Here is a 22,928-nt window from a genome sequence, read left to right on the forward strand (position 1 = left end):
GAAAATTTTGTTCTTGCAGAGAAAAACTGGCGAGTAAATTGTACGAATAAATTTTTCAAGCGCGCGCGAAACAAAATGAAAAAAAAAAATTAATAAATAAAAAATAAACCACCGCGGATATGTTTCCACGCGACATGTAGGCGTCACACGATGCTATTGAGTTCATCGATCCGTAATGACAGTCTCTTCGTGGTCCGCGCGCAATAATGGCATGTTCAATAAAGAATACATGCCATCCGTTTAATCGCTGCGTGAAATTGCATGAAATTGAGTGCCTGAAAACTGACGTTACTTTTCCGCGGCATGTTTAATACGCTTTTTCATTTTTTCTCAACTTCGCTTGCTTAACATCAACTATGGCAAACGTGATGCGGCGACATTCACATTGTTCTCTCACGAATGACAGGACAATAATTTACGCGCGTAGATTATAATTATATATCTATATATAGATAAATTATTTGATAAAATGTCTCGTTCAAAATTGCTTTACTTTAATTACAACACACACACACACACACACGTGCGGAATCTTCGTGTATTCATATGCGGATATCATTATTTTTGCAACAACATAATAATTAAAGAAAATTTGTGTCTCAAAGCTCGCGAAAGGAATTTCTAATTGCACTTAAGATAGAGAGCCAGGGCGGCCCCATATGGCATTCCGTTAGATAAGCAGAGGCGAGCTCGCGTGACCCGCTCGTGCCGAGTGAGAGGAAGTGTATGAACAACGAGCCCCCGGGAGAGGCTGTGCGCGCGGTCGTAGAAAGTGATAATAATGCGAGCACACGGTAATGAAGTATTGCTGCATCGAGATCCTCTCGATCGAAAGCAGTCGGTTGGTTTTCCGCGATCCGCTTAAGGAATGTTTTAAATAAAAAATCGAATTTTTTCAGAAAACGAACGATCTTCAAACTGACATCCCATCTCCGTTAAATAATTGTCGCAAATAATTTGTAATCTTGTCGTATAAATAATAACGCGAGCTATTACAGCAAGTAATAAAACTTGAAATAATAAAATACACATTGACGCGATTTTCCCGAGCAAAACCGCTAGATCGCCTAGTTTTTTTCCCCTGTGGTTTCCTTATCTCGTCTATCGACGATTCGTTCTGGGATTCTTCGAGTCGCGATCAGATATACACGCCGGCAACGCGGGTTTCACAGCCGCATGCCACTCGTATCGGCGGACGGCTTTTCCGCGAGCGCGTGCGAGCCGGAGTGAGCCGCTAAAGGTCATCGTCTGCTCGCTAAGTGTTACACGCGCACCGCCGCTGCTGCCGCCGCCGCGATCTTTTTAATTGCGCCGCCGCGAGTTCTCGGAATTAAGTACAATTTTAGTGGAATGAAAAATGTGAAAAAAGAAATGTGTAAACCTCAGCTTACGAGAGAAGCACAGAGACAAACACACATAAATTTACTCGGGAGTAGAATTGAGAATTAAAAGAAATTCCAATCGCGCGCGAGACGCGGGTCGCGTTTTACCTGCGGAGCGAAGCTCGACGACGAGATCCCGAGGAGAGAAATACGTTTTCCGTACATCTCGGTCACGTCGGGACACGCCGGTAGTAGACGTTACACTCCCCCGTATCTGCTCTTTTTATGGCCTGACTATTCAACGACCGACAGCGAAGAGAAGGGGGGGGGGAGGAAGAACAGTCGGTCCATTAATTATTTCCTCCGACCTGTTCCAGAGGCACCGCCGGCACCATCTCGGAAGCTATGCCGGCTGACGAGCTCGCGCGTACCCGACAAGAAGAAGAAGAAGAAGAAGAAGACGACGGTGGTAGAAAATCGTGCCTGCAGCCGCCTTAACGCACGCACGCACGCACGCACGCACGCACGCCGATCGCGTCGCCGTTGCCGATAAAGAGAAAGAAAACGCGAGAGAAAAGGAGAGGAAAAAGCCACGATCGACCCGATCATGCCCTTAGCAAACGCCGTCCCGTCGCCCGTCGTCGTCGCATAGTTCCACCGCCGTGAACCCGATATGTGAGCGCCCACCAGCCTGTTAGATGCCGTCGCCATGGTGGAGCAACTGGTGTGCAGCAACTCGCTGAGCCCGGGAACGCTGCGCCCAACCTCAACTCGCACATAAACGTCCCCTTTCTTCGTCTGCCTCTTCCGCGAGAGTTGAAAACAACCGCGGGAAACGACGTGTCTCCTATGCCTACGGGAACAAACGACGACGGATTTACGAAGAAGGTTGAATCTCGAAGGTGATTTGTTTCGCGGCAAAAAGTGAACGAGAATAAAATTGATTAAAATCGTTGGAATCAACAAGCGTGATATAATGTGAACTCTTTGCGTGGAGTCGCGAGTTCAAATGGGTGATTTGTTGTGAAACATTCGTGATGAGGAGAAAAGTGATTTTCTTCAGAAGACGCTGCCTCGAAGAAAATTGAAGTTAACGTGTTTACATGTGGGAGAACTTCAACGAGCAATTTACTGGTGATGAGGAGGTAAGAAGAAGTTACGTTCTCTGGCGCGACAAATCCCCTGTCTAAGGAAAACGGGGTTCATATTGTTATCCACGTGCTATGACACGTATTCGGCGTGATCCAGCCGATTTTTGTGTCATCACGAGACCGCCATGTAAGGACCAGCAACTGGCGTGGAAAGAGAAGAGATCTTATCTCGCGTGACACCAGCGTGTCGAGTAATGCTGAAGCACATTCTGACGGGGCAGCCGTCGTCAGCGGGCTCCAGGCATCATCACAATGATTATCAGACGAGCTCGGGCTCGTTGCACGGCGGACACCATCATCATCACCTGCACAACAATTCGCTGCACCATGATCAGCAACAGCCGCAGCAGCAGCAACAGCAGCAGCATCATCATCACTACAGCGGGAGCGTCGCGTCGACGCGCGTCACCGGACATCGCGGTAACAACGGCGGCGTCGACATGTACGACTCTGTGGCGCAGAGATCGGCGGCCGTGCACCAATCGGCGACGACACCCTCATCGACGCACCGGCATCCGCTGAACCACTCCCAGCTCAGCGTCAACAACCTGTCGCAACGACTGAACCACTCCCACGCGCTCAATCTGTCGACACTGTCGACGTCCAAGCACTCGGTCAACAGCGTCAGTCCGGGTGGAGGCGCCAACGGTAACAACGGCAACAACAACAACAATAATCACAACAACAACAATGTGAGTCAGGTTGTCCACACAGTGATCTCCCAGACTAACGTCCCTCATCAGGACAGACCGAAGGCGAATGGCGGGTTTGACATCTCCAGGCTGTCGCGGCTGCCGAGCCAGACTACGCCATCGCCCGCACCTGCCACACCTGCCGCACTTCCGGTCTTAACTTCCGGTCAGGTAGTCAGCGGTCCGACGGTGATACCCCTGAATACCTCTTGGTCCTCATCCCTGTCTCGAAATCTCCGTCGGAGCGACGGGGCCGGCGTGAAAGAGATGCTGACGAGCCTCGGCTTGTTGTGCCTGGTGTCTCTTCTTCTTGCCCTGCTCTCGGTTATCTTCCTGCTGAAAATCTCGCCGCTCACCGTCACGTCCAACGATCTCATAAGCCCGGAGGAGTTCGTGATCATCTACGAGGTCACCTTGGCGTTGTGCGCCCTCGCGCTCTCCCTCAATCTCTGCTGCCTCCTGGTCTGCGCCATACAGTTCCTCTTCGCCGTGAAGCTCGTTAAAACTTCGTACCAGGGACACCGGTGAGTTGCTGATTATTTCGCTATTTTTTGTTTGCATTGCTATATTATTACATTTTAATTTTTATTCTCTAAGATTAAATTCCTAGTTTTTTTCTTGTGATTTTTATGTATTTTTAATTTCATGTTTATTACACATATTACAATTCTACATGTTTTACGATATTTTGATGTTTTGCTATAAAAAGGCCGCGGGGCTTTTAATGGGGGACCTGAAATGATTCCAGCTGCTGACGAGATTATCGCCGAGCAAGCGACCGTTGACTAATGAACGAAATGAAAAGGGCAGGCGCGGGGGCCCCAGATATGGGACCGATGCGCCCGCCTTTGACACGCTGGAATCCAGTTCAATTATTTTTAAGCTCTAATGGGAGGACCCGACTATATCCCGCGCAAATCGAGATTCGCGATTAATTAACGCCGGTAAAAAGGCGATATTCTCCGATTCGGGAGGAGCGGCGCGCAATAAGGTTCCGTCGTTGACCTCCGGACACGATGTTACGAAATCATCGGTTAAAAGCCGGTTCACACTTATCGCCACCGGAGAAAGAGAGAGATTGCAAGATCGGAGTTCTGTAAATTTGTAAACTTGTCAAGTAAAAAAATATTCCAGAATCCGCACAGACTAGGCGAATATTCAACGATTTAAAAATAGTCTTTACCTTGTACCGTTCGAGCGCGTAGATCTCTCAAGTGCTAGTTAAATATTCAGAAAAACCAGTCGATCAAATATGCAAATTCCGAAATGCTTCTCGGTGTATTCTGCGAACATCCCTGGGATGCATGCAAAAGCGACCTCGCGCGTAATTACACAGGAAGCGATGAGACCCACACGTAATGGGATCTAATGGGGGATTAGCGAGCCTCGTTTCGAGGAAAAAGAAGTTTCCCGCGAAGGAAATCGGAGGAAGCGATTTATGCCGCGGGGATCGCGGGATTCGCGAGATGTTCGTTTCTCGCTTGCGCGATCTCACGTCGTCGTCGTACGCGATCAAGATCGTCCTCCGGAACCAGTGTTCTCAGTCATCCATGCGTGCCCTGTCCGCGTGCTCGAATATACACCAGGTGGATCTTGGTATTCCCTCGTACCCTCCCATCCCTCGACACGATATATCAGCGCGTCTTACCGTGCGAACGTTTCTTCTCACGGAGAGAAGGAGAGGTGCAAAAATTCCCGTAACGTGTGTGTGTGTGCGCCCGCCCGCCCGCGTGTGCTTGCTTGCATGCGTATACAAGTAGAATCGGAGCGAGACGCAGAGATCGTGATGTCGCGCGGTGCCCCGAAATTACCCTCGTTAAAGAAACGCGCTGATGCGATCGCTCTTGGGAATCTCGCGAAGCGTGACTTCTTTTTCCGGACCGCGCAATATCGGGCCAAGTAGAGTGACTGTAGGTTTCTGGTGCAATCTCGAAGAAAAAGAGTAAGTAAGAGTAATTGCAGATAATTATTAAGAGGTTTCAAATTAATTAAAAAAGTACTGTGTGTGTACCAAAGAAATGTATATTAACGCGTACTGCTAATTGCTCGATCTCTCCGCGGACTCCTCGCTCTCGATTTTGCCGCTCGTGGCGTTTAAAAACTTCGCGCGATATAAAACATTTATATATATACTACGTATAAAATAAACGCGCGCGCGAACGCTGATGTAGTGCGTAAGGATCCATTTCGCCGTGGCGGAAAAGAACGAGAAAATTCCGTAGTTGGTGAAGGCAGGTAAGAAAGAAGCCGGAGATGGTCGTTAATGGCCGCCTTGAGAATAAACAAAGAAAACAACGGTTTGCGGCAAACGCGCGCGAGAAATAGCTTCCTTCTGTTTCTCTCGCGCACGTACGCAGTATCGCGAAGCGATTTTCATCATTGAAAATTTAGAAGCCAGTAAAAGAGGCGCGATTAGTGTCCTTTTTTTCTGCGCGCTTGAATTGTTCGCAATCTCTTCCGCGTAAAATCTGTCGTTGCGATTAAATGATTGCGATATAAACTTCGATTGTACAAACGACAATATTAAACGTTGCCATGTGGATTTTGTCTTCCATTGTGTTTAACTGTCACAACGTTTACCTTCTTTGCGATAATTCGCAACGGGTGTTTTCCCTCGCTTTGTGTAATCTTATCACGAAGACATAGTGCGCCCCGTTTTTGTCCTGTTTCAGCCATCGTCGACAAATCACTCGCCTCTTCACTTTTCTCTTCTTACAAGATTTTCATTTCTGGATTATATCTAGAAAGAGATTTGTATATGCGTCCCGGGTCATAAAAAAACCCAAAAGTTTCAAAGAAGAAACTTCAAGAAACGAGGAAATTCCTCGGATAACTGATCGAACGATTAGTATCTTGTATATTCTAAAGTATTTAAGTACTAACAGAAATACATAAATAGTTCGTTTTGAGAAGAACGGAATTTGTTTTAATTGATTCTTTTCCTGACGATTTTTTCCTTTATTTTTCAAGATCTTAATTTCCTTCTCGATAGATTGTTTAAAAAAAATGCATTTTTTAATGTCAAAAAATATTGCACAAGTTCAGTTACTTTTTCATCGGATTTACCGCTTTTTCTCCAAAAAGTTCGATAAATTTTTAATATCGAAGATCAAAGAGAGATTCCGAGAATTTTTTCCATGAAAGTAACAAACCGGGGGAACGGACGCAAAAGTGTTCGCAAACGACTGATAAGGTACGGTTGTATGTATAACGACCTGAATGTAGGTGACGGGGGTTAACGGCTTCTCTAAACAATATTCTGTGCCAACTGATAAGTGCACAGCGATCGATCGGAGCATATGCTGCTATTTTTGTCTCGCGCTATCACGAAACCTTATGGCTCGTGTAGCCCTGCTGTGTAGATAAAAAAAAAAAAAAAATCAATTGCTAATGTAGACGAGTAAGGCATGTGTACAAATGAATTCACAATATTCGGGAGCAACGTGAATAATCTTCGTCGCGTGAAATCCACGATCCAGCAGCTGAGATTTGAAAATTTAATATTTTTACCACTTTTTTTGCTCAACAAGTACCTAAAATTTGCTAAGAATAACTTTCGAAGTTTATCTCAGAGTTATCCGCTCCGTACGCTTTGTAAATGACTTTGTTATGGGACTTACCAGGAAATCTGCACGCAACTGTTGAACGCAAACACCAGACGTCGATACCACCGAGAGTTTTGCCGTGTGGAATATCGCCGGATTCAATGTGCTAATTCGATCGAAGACCTAGGTTATTTGTAGCTTTAAACTGTATTCGTGAATTGAGAACAATAAAAATGTGTGAATTTAACTTTTGAAACTCTTTTACGTGCTCCAAACATTTCGATTATTCAAGTCAAAAATAAGTCAAACAAAATATAAGCAAAATCCATCGCTGGTTGAGGAACACAAAAATTTCTTTAATTATATCACCTTTAAAATATCGTCGCGTGACTTATACAATATCTCGCGTGCGGATTAAAAGTGATGACCTAGAGATAAAGCAAATTTGTGCGGAAAAATAAGATCTTTAGCATACGTAGCACACAATTTTGTGTTATAATATTTATTCGCTTCGTGATCGAAAACTCAGTCGAGTTCAACTCCGTTGTCGCTTAAATGCGTCAGTTAAAATGCACATGAGAAACTTTGTTCGAAACCCACGAAAATTGCGTGTACCGATAATACGTAACGGTCAGAATATATGTATATAACGAATGCGATACCGCGCGGAGAGATCGGAATACATTCGGGAATTTGTTCGCGAGTGTCCCCTTAGAACGTTCCCAGCGGTGTTCGCGCGCGTCGACGATGGCGTATCAGTTGCTGGATCGCGAGAACGCCGCGCTGGGAAATCTTATCTCCCTGCACCGATAAAAACACATTTTGCTTGTAACATACATATATATACATATGCTGCATATATATACATATATATGCATATCTGGCCTGTCGTTACGCTCTGGTTTTCTTCTCCGGGATTCTTTCGTGCGTCTGGCTTATGTCCGCGTTGTGAAGCCCCGTTGTCGTCTCTCTGGTACATCAGCGCGCGCGTACAGCTCCGCCGCGCGGTGTTATTCGGCTCTCGTCAAGTGCTACTTGGCATTCCACGTCTTTCCGGCTTCTCTGGCTCCCGTCTTATCGTGTCTGTGCTTTTCTTTTTTTCTTTTTTATTCCCTCTCGAGGATATCTTCGAGTTTTAGGCACGTGCATGAGGCGAGAAAGAAATTCGACTGAATAAGTTGCGCGAGATATAATCGCACAGTGTTACACTCCAAAAATGTTTAAAAATAGTTTCTTTCTTTCTCTCTCTCTCTCACACACACACACAGAGAGAGAGAGAGAGAGAATAAATAAAACAATCCATAAGTACGCACTGTAAAACATAACACTTTCATGTACATCAGTCGGCGGTGTCGTTTCTTGCGAACAAAGTGTGAGGATCGCGCAGCGAATAACCGACGATGATCGGTCACGCTGTCGCGCGGTGCCGTGAAACCGACAATGTCTCTCGTCGCCCTGACGAGATAGAGCGGACATGAACAGGTGCGACACGAAGGCGAAGGATGAAGGTGCCGATAACGGTTGTAGCCCGAGCGCGCAAAGCTGCAGGCAGCGCGGCCGAGGACACCCTCAATTTCGCCCAGGAGCCCGGACCCCCGTCATTAAGCGCGTCCACTTCCTGGCGTCTTGGCGTATCGAGATAGGAAATTCCTGCAGGCGCACGGTGGGACGCCTTGCTTGAATTCTTTTTCTTTCGATTCTTTTTTTTTAATTGGACCGCGACACGGATTGCAAATACCTGTCGACGAGAAGAGGGGAAGAGACGTGCGGATCGGAAGAGAAAGGAAGAAGATCGCGCGCGTATGATCCATCATCCGCGGCAGAGCTGTGTGATCAGCGTATGATCCATCATCCGGTAACCGCTCGTGTACGCGCGGAGATGCCGATGCGCGAGAGAAGCTATGCGGATGCGTGCGGCCGCCATGATCGCTCCGGGACCTCGGCCGTAGAAGAGAAGGAATTGAATGTATCTCGTAGGATAATAGTACTTTTCCGGTTTCTAAACGTGCATTTAATAATGCTCGAATAATGAAAATTGAAACAAGATTGCGAGACAATATCCTTAATGAATTTGTTCCGTTAAGACAGACAAAAATAAATTTTGAAGATAATATTCTGAAGAAGATTCTTTTGATAAATGACTGTGTCGCACTCTCTGACGCACAGTCTTCGAGGGAAACACGCGATATGCACGAACGACTGAAATAACAGTTCTTCCGCTAGCGAATGCGGGTACGATGTCGCCTCGCTCGCGGAAATTGGAGTAGCGGCACGATTGTGTGTAACAAAGTGCACCCTAATGGTGTCTGACACGCGTTTAAAAACGACAGTCCGTCATTTCTTCTTTTTTTTTTTATGAACACGAAGCGATAAAAAGACTACGTACGAACAGCAAGAAAAATTTGCTCACTGAAATTTTTGTTTTGCCAACAAAATACTTTGTCGATGAAACAAAAATTTAGGAGACGCAACAAATGTTTTTTGCTGGCCGTATAATAGCAACACTGTTTTTCCTGTTATGTGTAGTAATTCTACATAAATGTCTACGTTGAAAAAAACTATATTGCTATAAGCATAGACAAATGTTTTCGACCACTTAATCTGAAATACTTCCGGATATATTTGCGAGGATTCCGCGCGACTTCCGCGGATAGAGACCGGAAGTGCACGGAGTGGCTTCGCTCGGTCATGTGGTGATTCCGCAGCGAACCGTATAAAGACAACGAGGAAGGACCCGATTGTGGCGACACGCTCATCTTGCGCGCGCGTGTGTGTATATGTTGCGTCGTGTCGTTCTATCTGGCCTTCGATTAGGTGTCACGCTCGTAAGCTCGCATGCACACGCGGGCATAACCGTTTCGCAACAGATTACACGCGCCTCTTTGCAAGCTTCTCGTGTGCGTACACAATCCGCATACAAGCACGTGCGTACGCGCGAGCGTTGTGCGACTCGAGGAGATGATCGTCCCACGGGGAACGGCACGTCGATTCCGCGAGAAACTAGACTGACGTGCGTAGGTTTTAGCGTATCTACTCTTCGAGGCTACGAGAAAAACTTGGAAAAGCAATATTCCCCGTAGGAATGAATGTGAATTTTGCGCAGTTTTTGATTATACTTTATCACGCGCTTCATTAGTTAACAAGAACGGGATAATCGACGCGAGATCCACAGGGAATCCTTAGAGAGATTATTTACTTCTTTCGAACAAGTTTTAAATTTACATATAAATGTCACATATATGCGACGTTTAAATATTGTATTAATAGCGTGTTGGAGTGTTTAAATATATCACGAGTGGCCGAGTATCACTTTGGAGCGAGAGATTCCCACTTCTCGAAACGACTTGTTCTCCGACTTGTTTAGCTCTGGCAATAAATGCAGCGGTGATACGTACTCGCGTGATTTTCCACGTGGTCGTTAAAAGCTGCGCCGCGCCGCGCCGGTCGCTGACTCTTCGGCGGCGGTCACGTGCTTAATTAATAAGCCTCACCCGCTTATAAATAACAACTGGCTCTCCGCGGATATTTTGGTCCGCTTGGCGAATGTCGGGTCAATGTTTCCGACGATAACTGCGTCGTGCGTATCCCATTTTCCGGAGTGGAAATGATCTACGCGATCGATGAATGGCGAAAGGTAATCGGAGACACGGCGCGAGAGGTAACGAAGAAGATTGAAAGCCGAATTATGTATCCGTAAACAAAAGAGTAGAGTAAGAAAATCGTACAAGATTTTTGATTACCATTTACGTACGGAGATAAAAAAAAAAAAAAAAAAAAAAAATTTCGCACGGTCCACGCGTAAGTGCTACAGTTTATTTCTTCTGGTCCGCGACCGTTACCCACGGGATTTCTTCTAATCAAGTCCAGTTGAAACTGTAAACTCCGAGATAATTATCGTAGCGGTCGATATGTGTGTAGTCGATATGTATGAAGAGATTATACCGGGAGCAAACAAACGTATATGGCGACGCTTGTTAGAAATCGCTTTCATGCGAACGAAAGCAATCGTGTCGTGTGAAACCTGCTCGCTGTATAGGGATTTGCAATTCCGTGCTCATCGTCGCGCTTAACACATCGTTACTTAACACACGCGCGAGGATGCATATGTATGATTTTTTCTGAAATAAATTAGGACTCGCAAAGAAGCGTTTAATTTATGGTTACCATAAGCCCGTTGTTCTGCCGTTGTTTCTTTCTGAAATAAGAAAGTGACTTTTACCGGAGATTTTTCACACTAACGCAATATACATAAACAAATTATATTGTTTTTCTAAAACAAACAAACAACTTTTTGTCATCATGTAACGTATTACACCACATATTGTATATAATATGAATTTTTTTGCATAACATGTCACACACGCACTTAACTAGATTACCGTCGCCTCTCTCTCTCTCTCTTTCTCGAATAACGAAGGAGAAAAGTCACCGTTTGTCTTTCTGTCTGTCTGTGGTATAACGGGCAAAAGTTGCAGCCGTTGGCGCGTGATTTGTCACTCTCTCGGTACTCCGGAATGACTTGCTTCTATCGGCATTCAACAAAACCCCGTTGATCTCGTGCGTTAAGCAAGAAGACACGTTTGCCTTTAGTTTAGTACGTTCATTCATGAGTGACGAGAGAATGCACGAAACGCGACGACGCCGACGAGGGTGCGACAAAAGCGTTCGCGCCTATTCAACCGAGATTCAAGCAATTTTGTCGCGAAACGAAAGAAGAGACACACATGGAACAAATTCAGGCGTGTGAACGAAACTCGGACCATGTCACAGACGAACGAATCATAAGGCAAATGTCCCAATGACTAGACGTTTGTTGAAGAATTAATTATTAGATGTAAAATTATTATAACAATTCTCAATGTTTTAGGTATATATTTTTTAATATGTTTTTAAATATTAGAATGTCTAGTTTTACACATATAAAACACTTTGTTGCGATTAATTCCTTAATAGAGGAATGTTCCCGGTTATCGGAATATTTACTTTAGTGAAATAATGAAATAAATAATAATAAAAAAAATTTGCAGTTTTATTAATTTATAAAAATCGAGCTGGTTGAAAAGTTTGTTTGAAAACGTTTTCGCTATGTTTAATAGGTGACATTAGCGTAGATGGCAACACGTTTGAGTATCGCGCGAATATTAAAAACGTCGAACATTAAACAAGCATTTATAGAAGCTAAATTATGTGAGTACGATATAAAGCTTTTAAATTTCATTGAAAAAAACGTTACGAACAACCAAAAAATACATAAATAACATGCCACACGCACATGCCTACATAAAGCATGAATTTCTTATATCGCCATCCTATTGGAATTTCTCGTCATGCGCGTGTGCAAACACAGTGTCTTTCTTTTGTATCGAGACACGTTCTGCGCAAAACCTACAAACTCCCGTCTCTATGTGCCGCTTTTAGATGAGCGTCATCTATAAGGCGCAATGAGGAATTCCCACGCACCCGTTGCTACCACCCTTCGGGGTCAACGATCTCTTTGGTTACACCGAGCGGGTCATGCGAAGCGATTAGAACCACTATTGTTCGATGCTTCTATTACCGTGTCTAGTAACGACTTATTTCTAGAAGTTACGTTATGTTCGAGTTCGATGAGAATTACCGGGGTTGTATATAAATTAGGACAGCAAAGATGAGATTTCAATCACACTATAATGCGACTTCTTGTATAAAATGCGCATCACGTACATAAATTGATACTCTTGTGATACGCAATAACTAAGAAAATGTTGTTTTAATTTAATTGAACCTCCTGGAACATGTAAAAAATGTTAAAGTAACTCATGTGTTATTTATTGACAAACTAGTGTAATGTTAATTCTTCGTGGTCCTCAAAATGACCTGCGAGTTAGTGAGATCGAATCTGTGAGACCAACGCGACTTTGAGATCGAATATCTCCGCAAAAAATCAATATTTTTTAAAAATTTCTTTTTCTTTTTTTTTTGAATCGGAAGTTTGAACACTTCTGCGTCGATAAAAAACAAATTGAAAAAATCTCAATAGTTTCGAAGATATAAGTTTAAAAAGAAACTAATTTTATCTTAGAAACGCCGATGCGCAATTTTTGAGTGGGTCTGAGAGACCCACGTCTAACTGCGAAGGATTAAGTAATTGACACTTTACATTTATATTTGTTATTTTTTGACTTTATGTGTAACGTAAAAATAAAATAACAAAATAATTGAAACCTACATGGAAGAATAGTTGCAATAACTCACGGAAGAAATGTACTTCAAAAAGAACAAATATAAAGTGTCACAATTACCTAACATTTACTAGTTTGTCAATAAGTAACACACGAGAAATGAATTACTTTAACATTTTTGACATGTCCTAGAGGAGATTTATTCAAATTAAAATTTTCTTTTTTACTGCGTATATCACGGAATAGTTAACGGAATTTTTTCCGAATTATAATATGCTTTTCTGCGTCGTCATAAATCTTAATTATATTCATTCACTGATCATATGTAATATATATGTATACATATCGAATGATTCATTCGAGAGAGAATCTCGCCTAGGTGTGACGTTATCGAGAAAACACTAAACTCGCGTTTGTTCCACTCGATAGATCGGATTCATAGGAGTTTTAAAAGACAATCTTTTTAAATAACAAGCTTTATCACTACGCACGTGTCTCCGAGAGGAAACCGTTGTAGCGAACGTTTTATTTATGGAGAATAACCCAAGACGATCGCGACGCGCGCGCGGAGCGCTCTTAAGTACAGTCTGTGTGTTCGCGACGTATGAGAGATTGTAGTTGCGTCATATACGAAAACGCCTACTGGGTGTTTCCGTCGGGGTCATAAATCCATTTGACGCCTCTTGATTCTCTTTCGATGGGAATGCGCTTGAGAACGCGATGTCGCGACAGAATATATGTCAAAGACAAAAAAAAAAATAGTAGATTATCTATACACACGAAGAGAAAGAGAGGTCCGTGTACCGTTACGCACTGATCTTATATCGCTGCACTTTTGCAATTATGTAATATTTGAAGAACGACGTATTTTGAATGACTATTTTAACTTATTTTGGTTAGAAAACTGTTTTTAATGTATGAAGTAAACTTGAGTCACATTCTTTGTCGTGAATATTTTCCTAGGATATTTGCAACCGGAAAAATTCGAAAAATCTCGTAAAATTGCAGATACGCGTTCCAGAGAATAAGACGCCGTTGTTGCGGGCATCGCAAGAGACTCCGTTGTCGTGACTCGTGCGTCTGCGTGCGCGAATTGAGATGTACACGCGGCCAACCGGCCGGCGGAACCGCGCAAAATGTTTCTGCGAATTATAATAATTGCCGACGTGTACGAAAGCCCGCATCTCCGCGACTAGCAAAGTGTTCCTTTATAACTCGTCCAATTATCACGAACCCGCGAAACTCAACTTCGCTTCGTGATCTTTCTGTTTCAGGAGTAACAAGTACCTGCAAAAATCGTCCATCAGTCGCGTGTGCGCTGTCGGAGGTTTCTTCATTAGCATCCCGGTCTTCTTAACTGGTAAGAACGGGCCGGTTTCGTTTTTGTTTTGCTTACAAAAATTTGGAATTCAGAATTAGATTGTGATTAATAAAAATAATATATAATTATTATTGTCATCACACATCGCCGCGTTGTGATTAACAGGAATGATCCTCTATACGTTCATTCAATTCCACTCGACGCCGGCGATCGTCACGTCGGTCTTTATCGGCCTCGGCATTGTGTTCTGCGGGTGCGCTATGGTCCACAACGTCTTCGTGTGGCAGAAAGTAAGTTCGTCTATGAAATGGATTTTTTTTTTGTTTTCACACTTCGTCTTCTTCGTCCTTCTCGCTTCTCTTCCTCCTACTCCGTTCTCTCTTCCTTCTCTCGCGCGGTGACCTAACGGCGTGCGAATTCTTTTGATCATCACGTTGTACGGATCTCCGCGTCGTAACGCAGTTTGCTTCTTTATTTTCTCGCATTTCACGACCGACGCGATGCACTGGCCTGCATCTCCTTTTTCCTCCTCTTCTCTCGATCGGCGCTGCACCCTTAATCTCTTCCCGCCGTGCCTTATTAGCATATCCCGCAACGGTCGATGTCATTATCACGCTATTATTTACGTCGGTGATCATTCTACCGTGTAATTCGATTCCAAACTGGATCTGTACGCGCAGGATGTCGCGCATGAGCGTGTGTGCGTGAGGCGGACGCGGGGCGGCGCGAGTGCGAACCAACGTGTTTTCAAGTCCGTCGTGTCTCTCCGTTTTACGAAGACGAAGACCTGATAGCAGGATATTACTACTTCACGCTCGTGTGACTCCGTAGGATAAGACGCTTTGCTTCGCGTTACGTAATCGTATAATTAAACGGGAAGATTTTGTATGTAACTGCATCGCTCTCGCGGCTTCCCGTCGCGCGTATCATCGCGCAATAAACTTCACCGATACTTCGCCGTTACACAAATTGCCGCGACGAGGAGAAAAATTTTTTTATCGCTCTTCTGCCATCAGACGTGCTTCCAGAGTCGCGCGGGAAATGTTTCTTCGTTTATTTTACGCCCCGATGTTTTTACGCTCAATGTTTCGAGCATCAATGACATTGACCTCCTAATTCCGGTCACGCACGTGTTCACGCTCATCATGTTAACGAGGTATATAACACGGATTCTTTGAACACGCGTAATTTAGAAGTCGTTTCATATTGCTTTACGCTTTCTACAAATTGACAATCATTTATCCATTGAAATGATGATTTCTTGTTGCTAACAGACTTATCTCTTCTTCATATAAATTTTCTAATGACTTTTTTTTTTGTAAAGTTTTCTTTTATAATTCCTCTCTTTCTCTTCACAATCCTTTTTCTAACTTTTTCAACTATCAACCGTGATTGTTAAATTGACCGTTAGAAAACACAAACCGCGAAGAACAGCTCAACCTAAAAAAACCATAATTAAATTAGTTTACTAATTCTATCGAAAAGTATAAAAGTCTACAGAACACACATAACAAAGAATAATAGAGAATAAATACCAAGAGTATGTGTGTGTGTCCAATCTATATGTCATATAATCTACAGGAGAAGACGAACGCAGTGAAGGCGTTTGCTCGTGAGCAGTGCGAGGCCGCAGCGCAACTGCAGCGCCAGCAGCAGTTGCAGCAGCAACAGCACCAGCACCAGCAGCAGGCGCACTTGCAGCGCCATCATCAACATCAGCAACAACATCATCATCATCATCTTCAGCAACTACAGCTGCGTCCGACGCTGCACATGGGCTCGAAGACCAGCCATCCAATGACCCACTCAACTGCTAGTTTGAGTCGCGGCCTTCATCAGTCTCATCAGCATCATTTGCATCACTCGCAGCAGCGTCACGTGTCGTCCATGTCGCCACCGTTGTTGCTGTCGTCGCCGCATGGCGCGTCGCAGCATAACCATCTGACGCACCGTGGTGGCATAGCCGCCGCCGCTGCCGCCGCCGCTGCCGCCGTTACACCACCAACAACACCCGGCGACCGGTCGCCACCGAGTCCTGGCGGTGGCGGCAGTGGCGGCGGCGGCAAGCTCAATAGGTCGCAGCATCAGCCGCGCGAGACCAGCGGCAGCGTGAGCCCCGGCTTGCCGGCAGCTACGCTCGATCTGAGCAGCGCCGCCACCACTAACAGTCCGCACGAACTGTCGACTCTCGTCTAGATTGTCGAGAAGAACACGCAGTTCGTAGATCCAAACGACCCATTCGGAGGCATATTTCTTCTTTAATTGAAAAGATTGTCCTCTGAAATGTCTCAAAAAAAGATAATTGATAAAAAATAAATTTAAAATTAGTTTTTATAGAAGTAAGTTGAAAAATATATCAAAGATAAAGTTTTTGATCAGCAAAAAAGCCATTAAAAAATTGTTATTAATTCTACGTGGTACATTTGTGGGGCCAGAATTATTTGAAAGTTATATTTTACATTGATGCGCGCGCGACAAGTGATATTAAATGCTTCGTATATAGATAGAGCCGATGTCGATCTATAAGGAAGGGACCAAAAATTGCTGACTAAGGCTTGCACTTCTTATCTTACCTTATTATCGCGTTATTAACGTTATCGACATGTCGTGGCGTCGTGCCTGATCATACCACCTGAAGGCTGGTTATACTCGCAGTATATTCCAGAGCGCCTTGACGAATCCTCGTGAAATTTTTTGCCCACCGTGTACATAATATTCACGAACCCTCGACGAGCGATTGCAGGAAAATACCGCCCAGAGTTTTGTTGCCGGGCAATTTATTCGGAGTTCGTGCGTTCGGCAGACTTAGTCCCGGGCTTAAACTGTGTACGGCCGCCTCAAAGTGGTATGAGTGCGAAGATTAAAGGACCGGGAAAGGGAAGAGTTTCGCGCCCTTTCGTAACGCGTGCAACACGAAACGCCGAAAGCGAAGTCACCGGCTGACGAATTCTCGCGTACTTTGTTAGCTGCGTTGAAGTAAAGTCAAGCCTGATTTTCGACTTATATATATATATATATTTTTTTTTTCGACTTATATATATATATATATATATATATATATTTTAAGAGAGATTCAATGTATTATTCATAAGCTTCATCGGAACTTTTTTATCGAGCGAAAATCTATCAGCCGCGTCTATTGTCCGTACTATTCCGGCAATTACTGACGGCCTTGAAAAACTTGTGCTCTCGGAGAGCTATTGACCGTCTTTATAACCCAGGTCATTAAACCAGTATTACTCGACTCATAAGTTTTTTGTTTCTTCCCCCCTCCCCCCGTCGCATAATTCTCTCAGATATTCAGAATCTAAACCGTCTTGATTCTGCTAGTATTGTAGCTAACATGATTTAATGACTTGTGGGTAGTTCCTGTCAAAGTTTTTGCATTCTTTTGCGTATCGATGATAATTTTCATAAACAAATTTCGCTGCTTGATCTAACGCGTTTGGAATTAAGTGTGTGTGTGTGTATATATATATATATATATATATATATATATATATATATATACACTCATATAGTTGTACTAAATTCGCGAAGAAATTTCACGGCACACATCGATTACGAGGATCATTTGCCCGAACGAAAACTTGCCGATTTATGCTTTATTTACGGCTCGTATATCCCGCTATCAGCGAGAAGAGCAACAGGTTTCTGTAGCCTGTTGCGCAACATCGAAAAATTTCTTATACCTTGTGTCGCGAATTGTATTGTGCTTGATAAACATTTTCCAGTTATCTGATAGTAGTTGCAATACGAGTAGCATCGGAGGTATCAGGCAACTCGAAAATGATTCGTATAGTTTATTGAAAATATTATCGATGAAACTTTTGCTACAGATTTTCAGTAAAATTTACGTATATATTCTCTTTTATATAGATATATTTTTTATATTATTATAGTAAAAAATACGCGCATATATATGTAAAATAAGACTTTATATCGATTAATAAAAATTGCACCACACACGAAAGTTTGATACTTGCCGAGTTCTGATTACAATCGAGTATAATTGTGGTAATGTGCTTTTTTCAACAATGTACGCAATGATATGTGCGTATTTTTCTTGCCTTAAAACTCTGAATAAGAGATGAAAAATTAGCAAGTAATGTGCAACAATCTTGCCACGTTTTGTCTCTCTCATTCTTTATTATAATTCTTATTACTTTTACGTACTTATATCTGCAGAACCTCTAGTCCTAGATTACTTTTGTTCACATAGAAGCAGATTTTTAGAAACCTTTAGCATTTCGATTAAGTCATTACGACGCAATTGTTCGAAAAGCGATTGAAAAGATTTTTGAAGTTTACAAACTTTCGACTCAGTGGCGAGAAAAATCAGGTTTATGCTTCGCAGTAAAATTTAAATTTATTTTTAAAAAAAGAAATTGAAGAGAAAGAATAAAGAAAGTGAAGGTAATTAATGTGAGATGAGCTTATTACTGAAAGTGAAAATAAAACACGAAGAATCTAAATAAGAAGAACATGAATCGACGGGCTTTGGGACGTCGCAAGTTATAATTTCGCCATTGTGTAGAAGTTCATTAATTTATCAAAACATAAAAACAAAAAAAAATAATAATTTTTTAGAAACAATAAAAATTAATTTGAGACAAACAAGTTCAAGAAATTTGAAGCTTTTAGACTTACATTAGATAATGATCAGATAAATTGATGCTATTTTTATTTCCTTCAAAAAAGTTAATACGTTTTTTAATATCTAAAAGTATATTGAAATTTTGATAAAGCTATGAGTGTATATTTTTAAATGCATTTAGACATTAGATATATAAATTTATATCACGTGTTATATACTGTACGTGATAGTAAAAGATAAGCATTGAAAGAAAAAAAATTGTTGCAGTATATGAGAAGTAATTTATATATTTGTGACATTTTTATGTCCGTCATAATTGTTTGTTCTTCGTTTGTGTACTAAGGCAATGTTTTACATAAAAAATTTTGAAATCTAACTCAAAAATATCGGTTACTTATAAAATTTGTGGTATGTATAAAAATCTGTCTATGATCTGTTTAGATATAATAATACACAAAACAACTAATAGATAAAAATTATGCAAATAAAAAAGTTTTACAAAAGCAGTTACTTATATAGTTATTAGCAGTTACTTACATATATAGTTTGATTTTCCAATTTGTAAAAAACATTTTTGTATCTATATTTTGTCAATATGTGTTTCTATATACTTGCGATAGTTATGTCATTCGAGATATAAAAGAAGGTTTGTAACAATTTTCTGCAAAAAAGGAAGTTAGAAGAACGTTCTATTTACTGTACGACTTATTGAGTAACAAATCTTATATAAAGACGTTCGATAAGCTTAGCGCATTGTAATGTGACGTAATACGCTTTTACGTCGCTTTTACGTCGTATTGCTCTAATAGTCTGGTAAATAAAAGTTCGGTATTTATACGATTACTTTATATAAAACTCGCTAATATAAAAATTGCTGTTATATTAGAAAACAGAATATACAAGAGGGGAGATTAAAAAGTAGAAAACATGTATAAAATGAAGAAGTGAAAACGCGTTGTATATATACATACTGACAGAATATATACAGAGATATGTACTCTAGAGATTTTCTCAAAACGGGTAGGGTAAAAAAAGATGAAAATATGTGTAAATTGCATAGTAACATATATATATATATACAGGACGTTCCAAAACTACTGAAAAATATCTCAATAACAGATTCTTTGGAAGACATTTTGAGACAAAAATCTTTTACGAAAATGAGATGAGGCTATATTTTTTTAATTATAAGCGAAAAATATATCGAAGATCGTGAAAATCGAAAAATCTTAGAATGTTTCGAAGAATCTGTCAAAATATTTTTCGATACTTCTGGAACATTCTGTACGTACACTTCTCTCATCGCCTTTGTAAGTAGTGTAGTAATAATATATATTCGCAAGAGAGCGGTAGTATATAACTTAATCGTGCGAGTTAAGTTATTTGTTGGGTCCACATATAATGCATATAGTACAAAAGTGTTTTAGCTTTATGTACTGATAGTTACGTAATGACAATAGATTTATGTATACTTTTGGCATGTAATTAATTAAAAAAAGAAAATAAATTATTCTAAATATGATGAAAATGTGACTGCAAATTTGCAAATGGATTGTTTCAGTCGTGCGCTCGCGCGTTGTGAAATTTCCACATTAACGATCTCGTCAAACAGCAGAGTAAAAATTTATTGTGACATTATTGTAGAGATAGAAAATGTATAAATAGAATAGTAATTTGATCTTTGCTAGCATTTATAGAGCTCAGTTAATGTCATTTAAAAAGCATTTTAAGAAAACATATACAAGTTTTGTATATGTATCATATTGTACATAATTTATATTTGCAATAATAATGTACATATATATAATCTTTAAAAAATATAATACAATCACATAATGGTTGCAATTATTATTTCGAATTCTCAAGACTAAATTTTTACTACACTACTATGTACATAATATTGAATTTGCATTTACTTGTTAGTCTTATTGCTCTTATTGAGCACAAACTAATTTTTAAGAATTTTCTACTAAACTTATTATATTCAGATGCAATTTAAAAATGGAATTAACCTACCCAAATGGATGCTTTATATAAGGAGGTATTAAAAAACAGGTTTTTAACAGGTATTTGTTAACTATTCCACATTCCTTACTACGTCCATGTTTGGTGTTAGCTACTTCGTGCATCATTAATGCTAGACGGAACTCTCACTTCAATTCCATCTAGTTCTTTAGACATTATTATTTGACATCCTAATCTCGACCTGTAATCAAAACATTTCAAGGTAAGTATAGTCAAAATGTATGATATATAGACTGAGAAGACTAGACTTATTTACGTATAGAATATTACATATAACAATGTAATACCATGTAATATCACATGTTTGTCAATACAATTTTCTTACTTTTTGTTGGCGTACTAAAAATAAAATACAAATTGTTTTCAATTTATATTTATATTTAGAGTCCACAATTTTACGTCAATCTAAGTGCACTTCAACAAAATCAGAAAAAAAGAAACAATTGATTCGAATAACAAAACAAGAGTTGACTTTAATACGTTGCTTTGTTAAATGCAAATTTTATTCTAAGTTCTTTAGGAACATAAATTTCTCAGAGGCTAATTCATGAATAAATGTAACAGCTATTGTAAAGTAAGATTGTGAATAGAGAATTTCGTCTCAAACATCAGAAAAAAATAAAATTTTATACATACGTTTCGGTTAATTCATACGCAAGGTCCAACATATCCATCTCTTCATCTGAAGGTTTGGATGGCAGTTGGTCATAAACATCTTTAGAAAAAATTAAATGACAAGTACTGCAGGTCAGTGTTCCTTCGCAAGCTCCTGTGTTAAAAATCAAAAGTTTTATTAAATTAATAACGTACAACTTTTTTAAATATATCTCAAAAATACAGAAATAAAATTTTTATACCGTAACCATCCAAGTCAATATCATTGTTAACAACAATGTCTAATATACTATCTCCTACTTTTCCAGTGGCTTTTATTTTTTCTCCATTGGCTTTGAGAAATGTTATACTAACTCTGTAAATAAAATATGCATGTTAATTTATAAATAATCAAATTACTAATACCAATAATTAATCAAACCAGAAGAAAACAACACTTGGAAAAAGACTTTTTTTTATCCACTTACTTCAATAAAAAGTAAAAAACTAATTTCACTTAAAAAATTATCACTTTAATAATTATATTTTAGTAATTATCTTTCTTATCGCTTCTTTTTGTTCTGTCGTTTTCGAAAATAAAAAAAATACTAGAAAGGTGTTAAACTTAGCAGTTAATCGTGCTAACAGTCATGCTAACTATTGTGAACGCTTCGCGCTTTTGACCGCAAATAAAAATTGACTAAAATCAAAAAGCAGAGATCCCGACCGAAGCAAAGATCCAGATCGCTCCTGCTCCGATTTCGTTTGCTTACTCTTTTTTTTCGGAGAGCTGTTGCTGCTGCGTGGTGAACACGGATCTCGCAAGGGACAGTTGATTCGCTTTGCATCTGACGTAATTTGCACCGACGGCGATTAACGATTTGGGAAGTAGTCTCTGCACCAATGCCATTATTCAATGTTAAGCCACAGGAGAATGTGCCGAGCGACAAGTACAAGGGAATGTGTATTTAATTCGAAAACAACGCGCGCCTCGTCGTCGACACAGAATCGAATGTTTCGATCAGACCATTGAGATACACGCTTGATTACACGTGTTGAAGATAATATATCACACGTACGTATGTACATACGTGTGATATATTTTGCAATAGTCCACTTCGATGAAACGCCGAAAAAAACGGTGACTCTCTGCTAATCACACGTACGATTTAGTTAACTTTTGCTAGTGAAAGCTACGTAACACACATGTGGAAAAAACGGTACCTTGGTCTCGATGGTTTGCAAAGTTGCGCGTTTAACGATCAAATGCACGTGCGTCTATCCGTTTCCAACCGTCACCGAATACTCGCTGCTGGTTGCAGCAACAAACGCACCGGCTGTTTCACGACGACTGACGACGACTGCTTTCTCTTCAGCCTGTTCTACAATAAGTCGTATGTCGCTGTCGGATGTCGGGCGCATGCGTATTGAGCTGGCGCGTGTCATCGAAAGCTGTCGTAAGTCGAGTGTCGCTGTCGTAACAGAAGATGACCAACTTTCATCTTTTGGCGACTCGCGAC

General features: G+C 41.0%; 2 protein-coding genes across 3 annotated transcripts; one reads left to right on the forward strand and one right to left on the reverse strand.

Annotated features, from left to right (window-relative positions):
• Positions 1–2,667: 2,667 nt before the first annotated feature.
• On the forward strand, positions 2,668–16,388 carry LOC109859715. The gene is made up of 4 exons (XM_020438238.1): positions 2,668–3,689; positions 14,146–14,231; positions 14,358–14,482; positions 15,774–16,388. Exons 1-4 carry the CDS (start codon positions 2,668–2,670, stop codon positions 16,386–16,388), a joined length of 1,848 nt encoding a protein of 615 aa, XP_020293827.1.
• A 2,670-nt stretch (positions 16,389–19,058) lies between these two features.
• LOC109859694 (adrenodoxin) lies at positions 19,059–22,913 on the reverse strand. Of its 2 annotated transcripts, none has more exons than XM_020438196.1 (5): positions 22,633–22,913; positions 22,182–22,557; positions 21,672–21,784; positions 21,451–21,583; positions 19,059–20,995 (listed from the first exon to the last, which is right to left on the reverse strand). In XM_020438196.1, exons 2-5 carry the CDS (start codon positions 22,316–22,318, stop codon positions 20,902–20,904), a joined length of 477 nt encoding a protein of 158 aa, XP_020293785.1. In that variant the 5' UTR covers positions 22,319–22,557; positions 22,633–22,913; the 3' UTR covers positions 19,059–20,901. The 2 variants fall into 2 exon arrangements, with proteins under 2 accessions (XP_020293785.1, XP_020293786.1); XM_020438197.1 differs by having other exon boundaries at positions 22,182–22,560.
• Between the last annotated feature and the right edge of the window lie 15 nt (positions 22,914–22,928).

The sequence above is a fragment of the Pseudomyrmex gracilis genome, unplaced genomic scaffold (assembly GCF_002006095.1).
Source record: "Pseudomyrmex gracilis isolate BER0280 unplaced genomic scaffold, ASM200609v1 scaffold_279, whole genome shotgun sequence".
NCBI lineage: Eukaryota > Metazoa > Arthropoda > Insecta > Hymenoptera > Formicidae > Pseudomyrmex > Pseudomyrmex gracilis.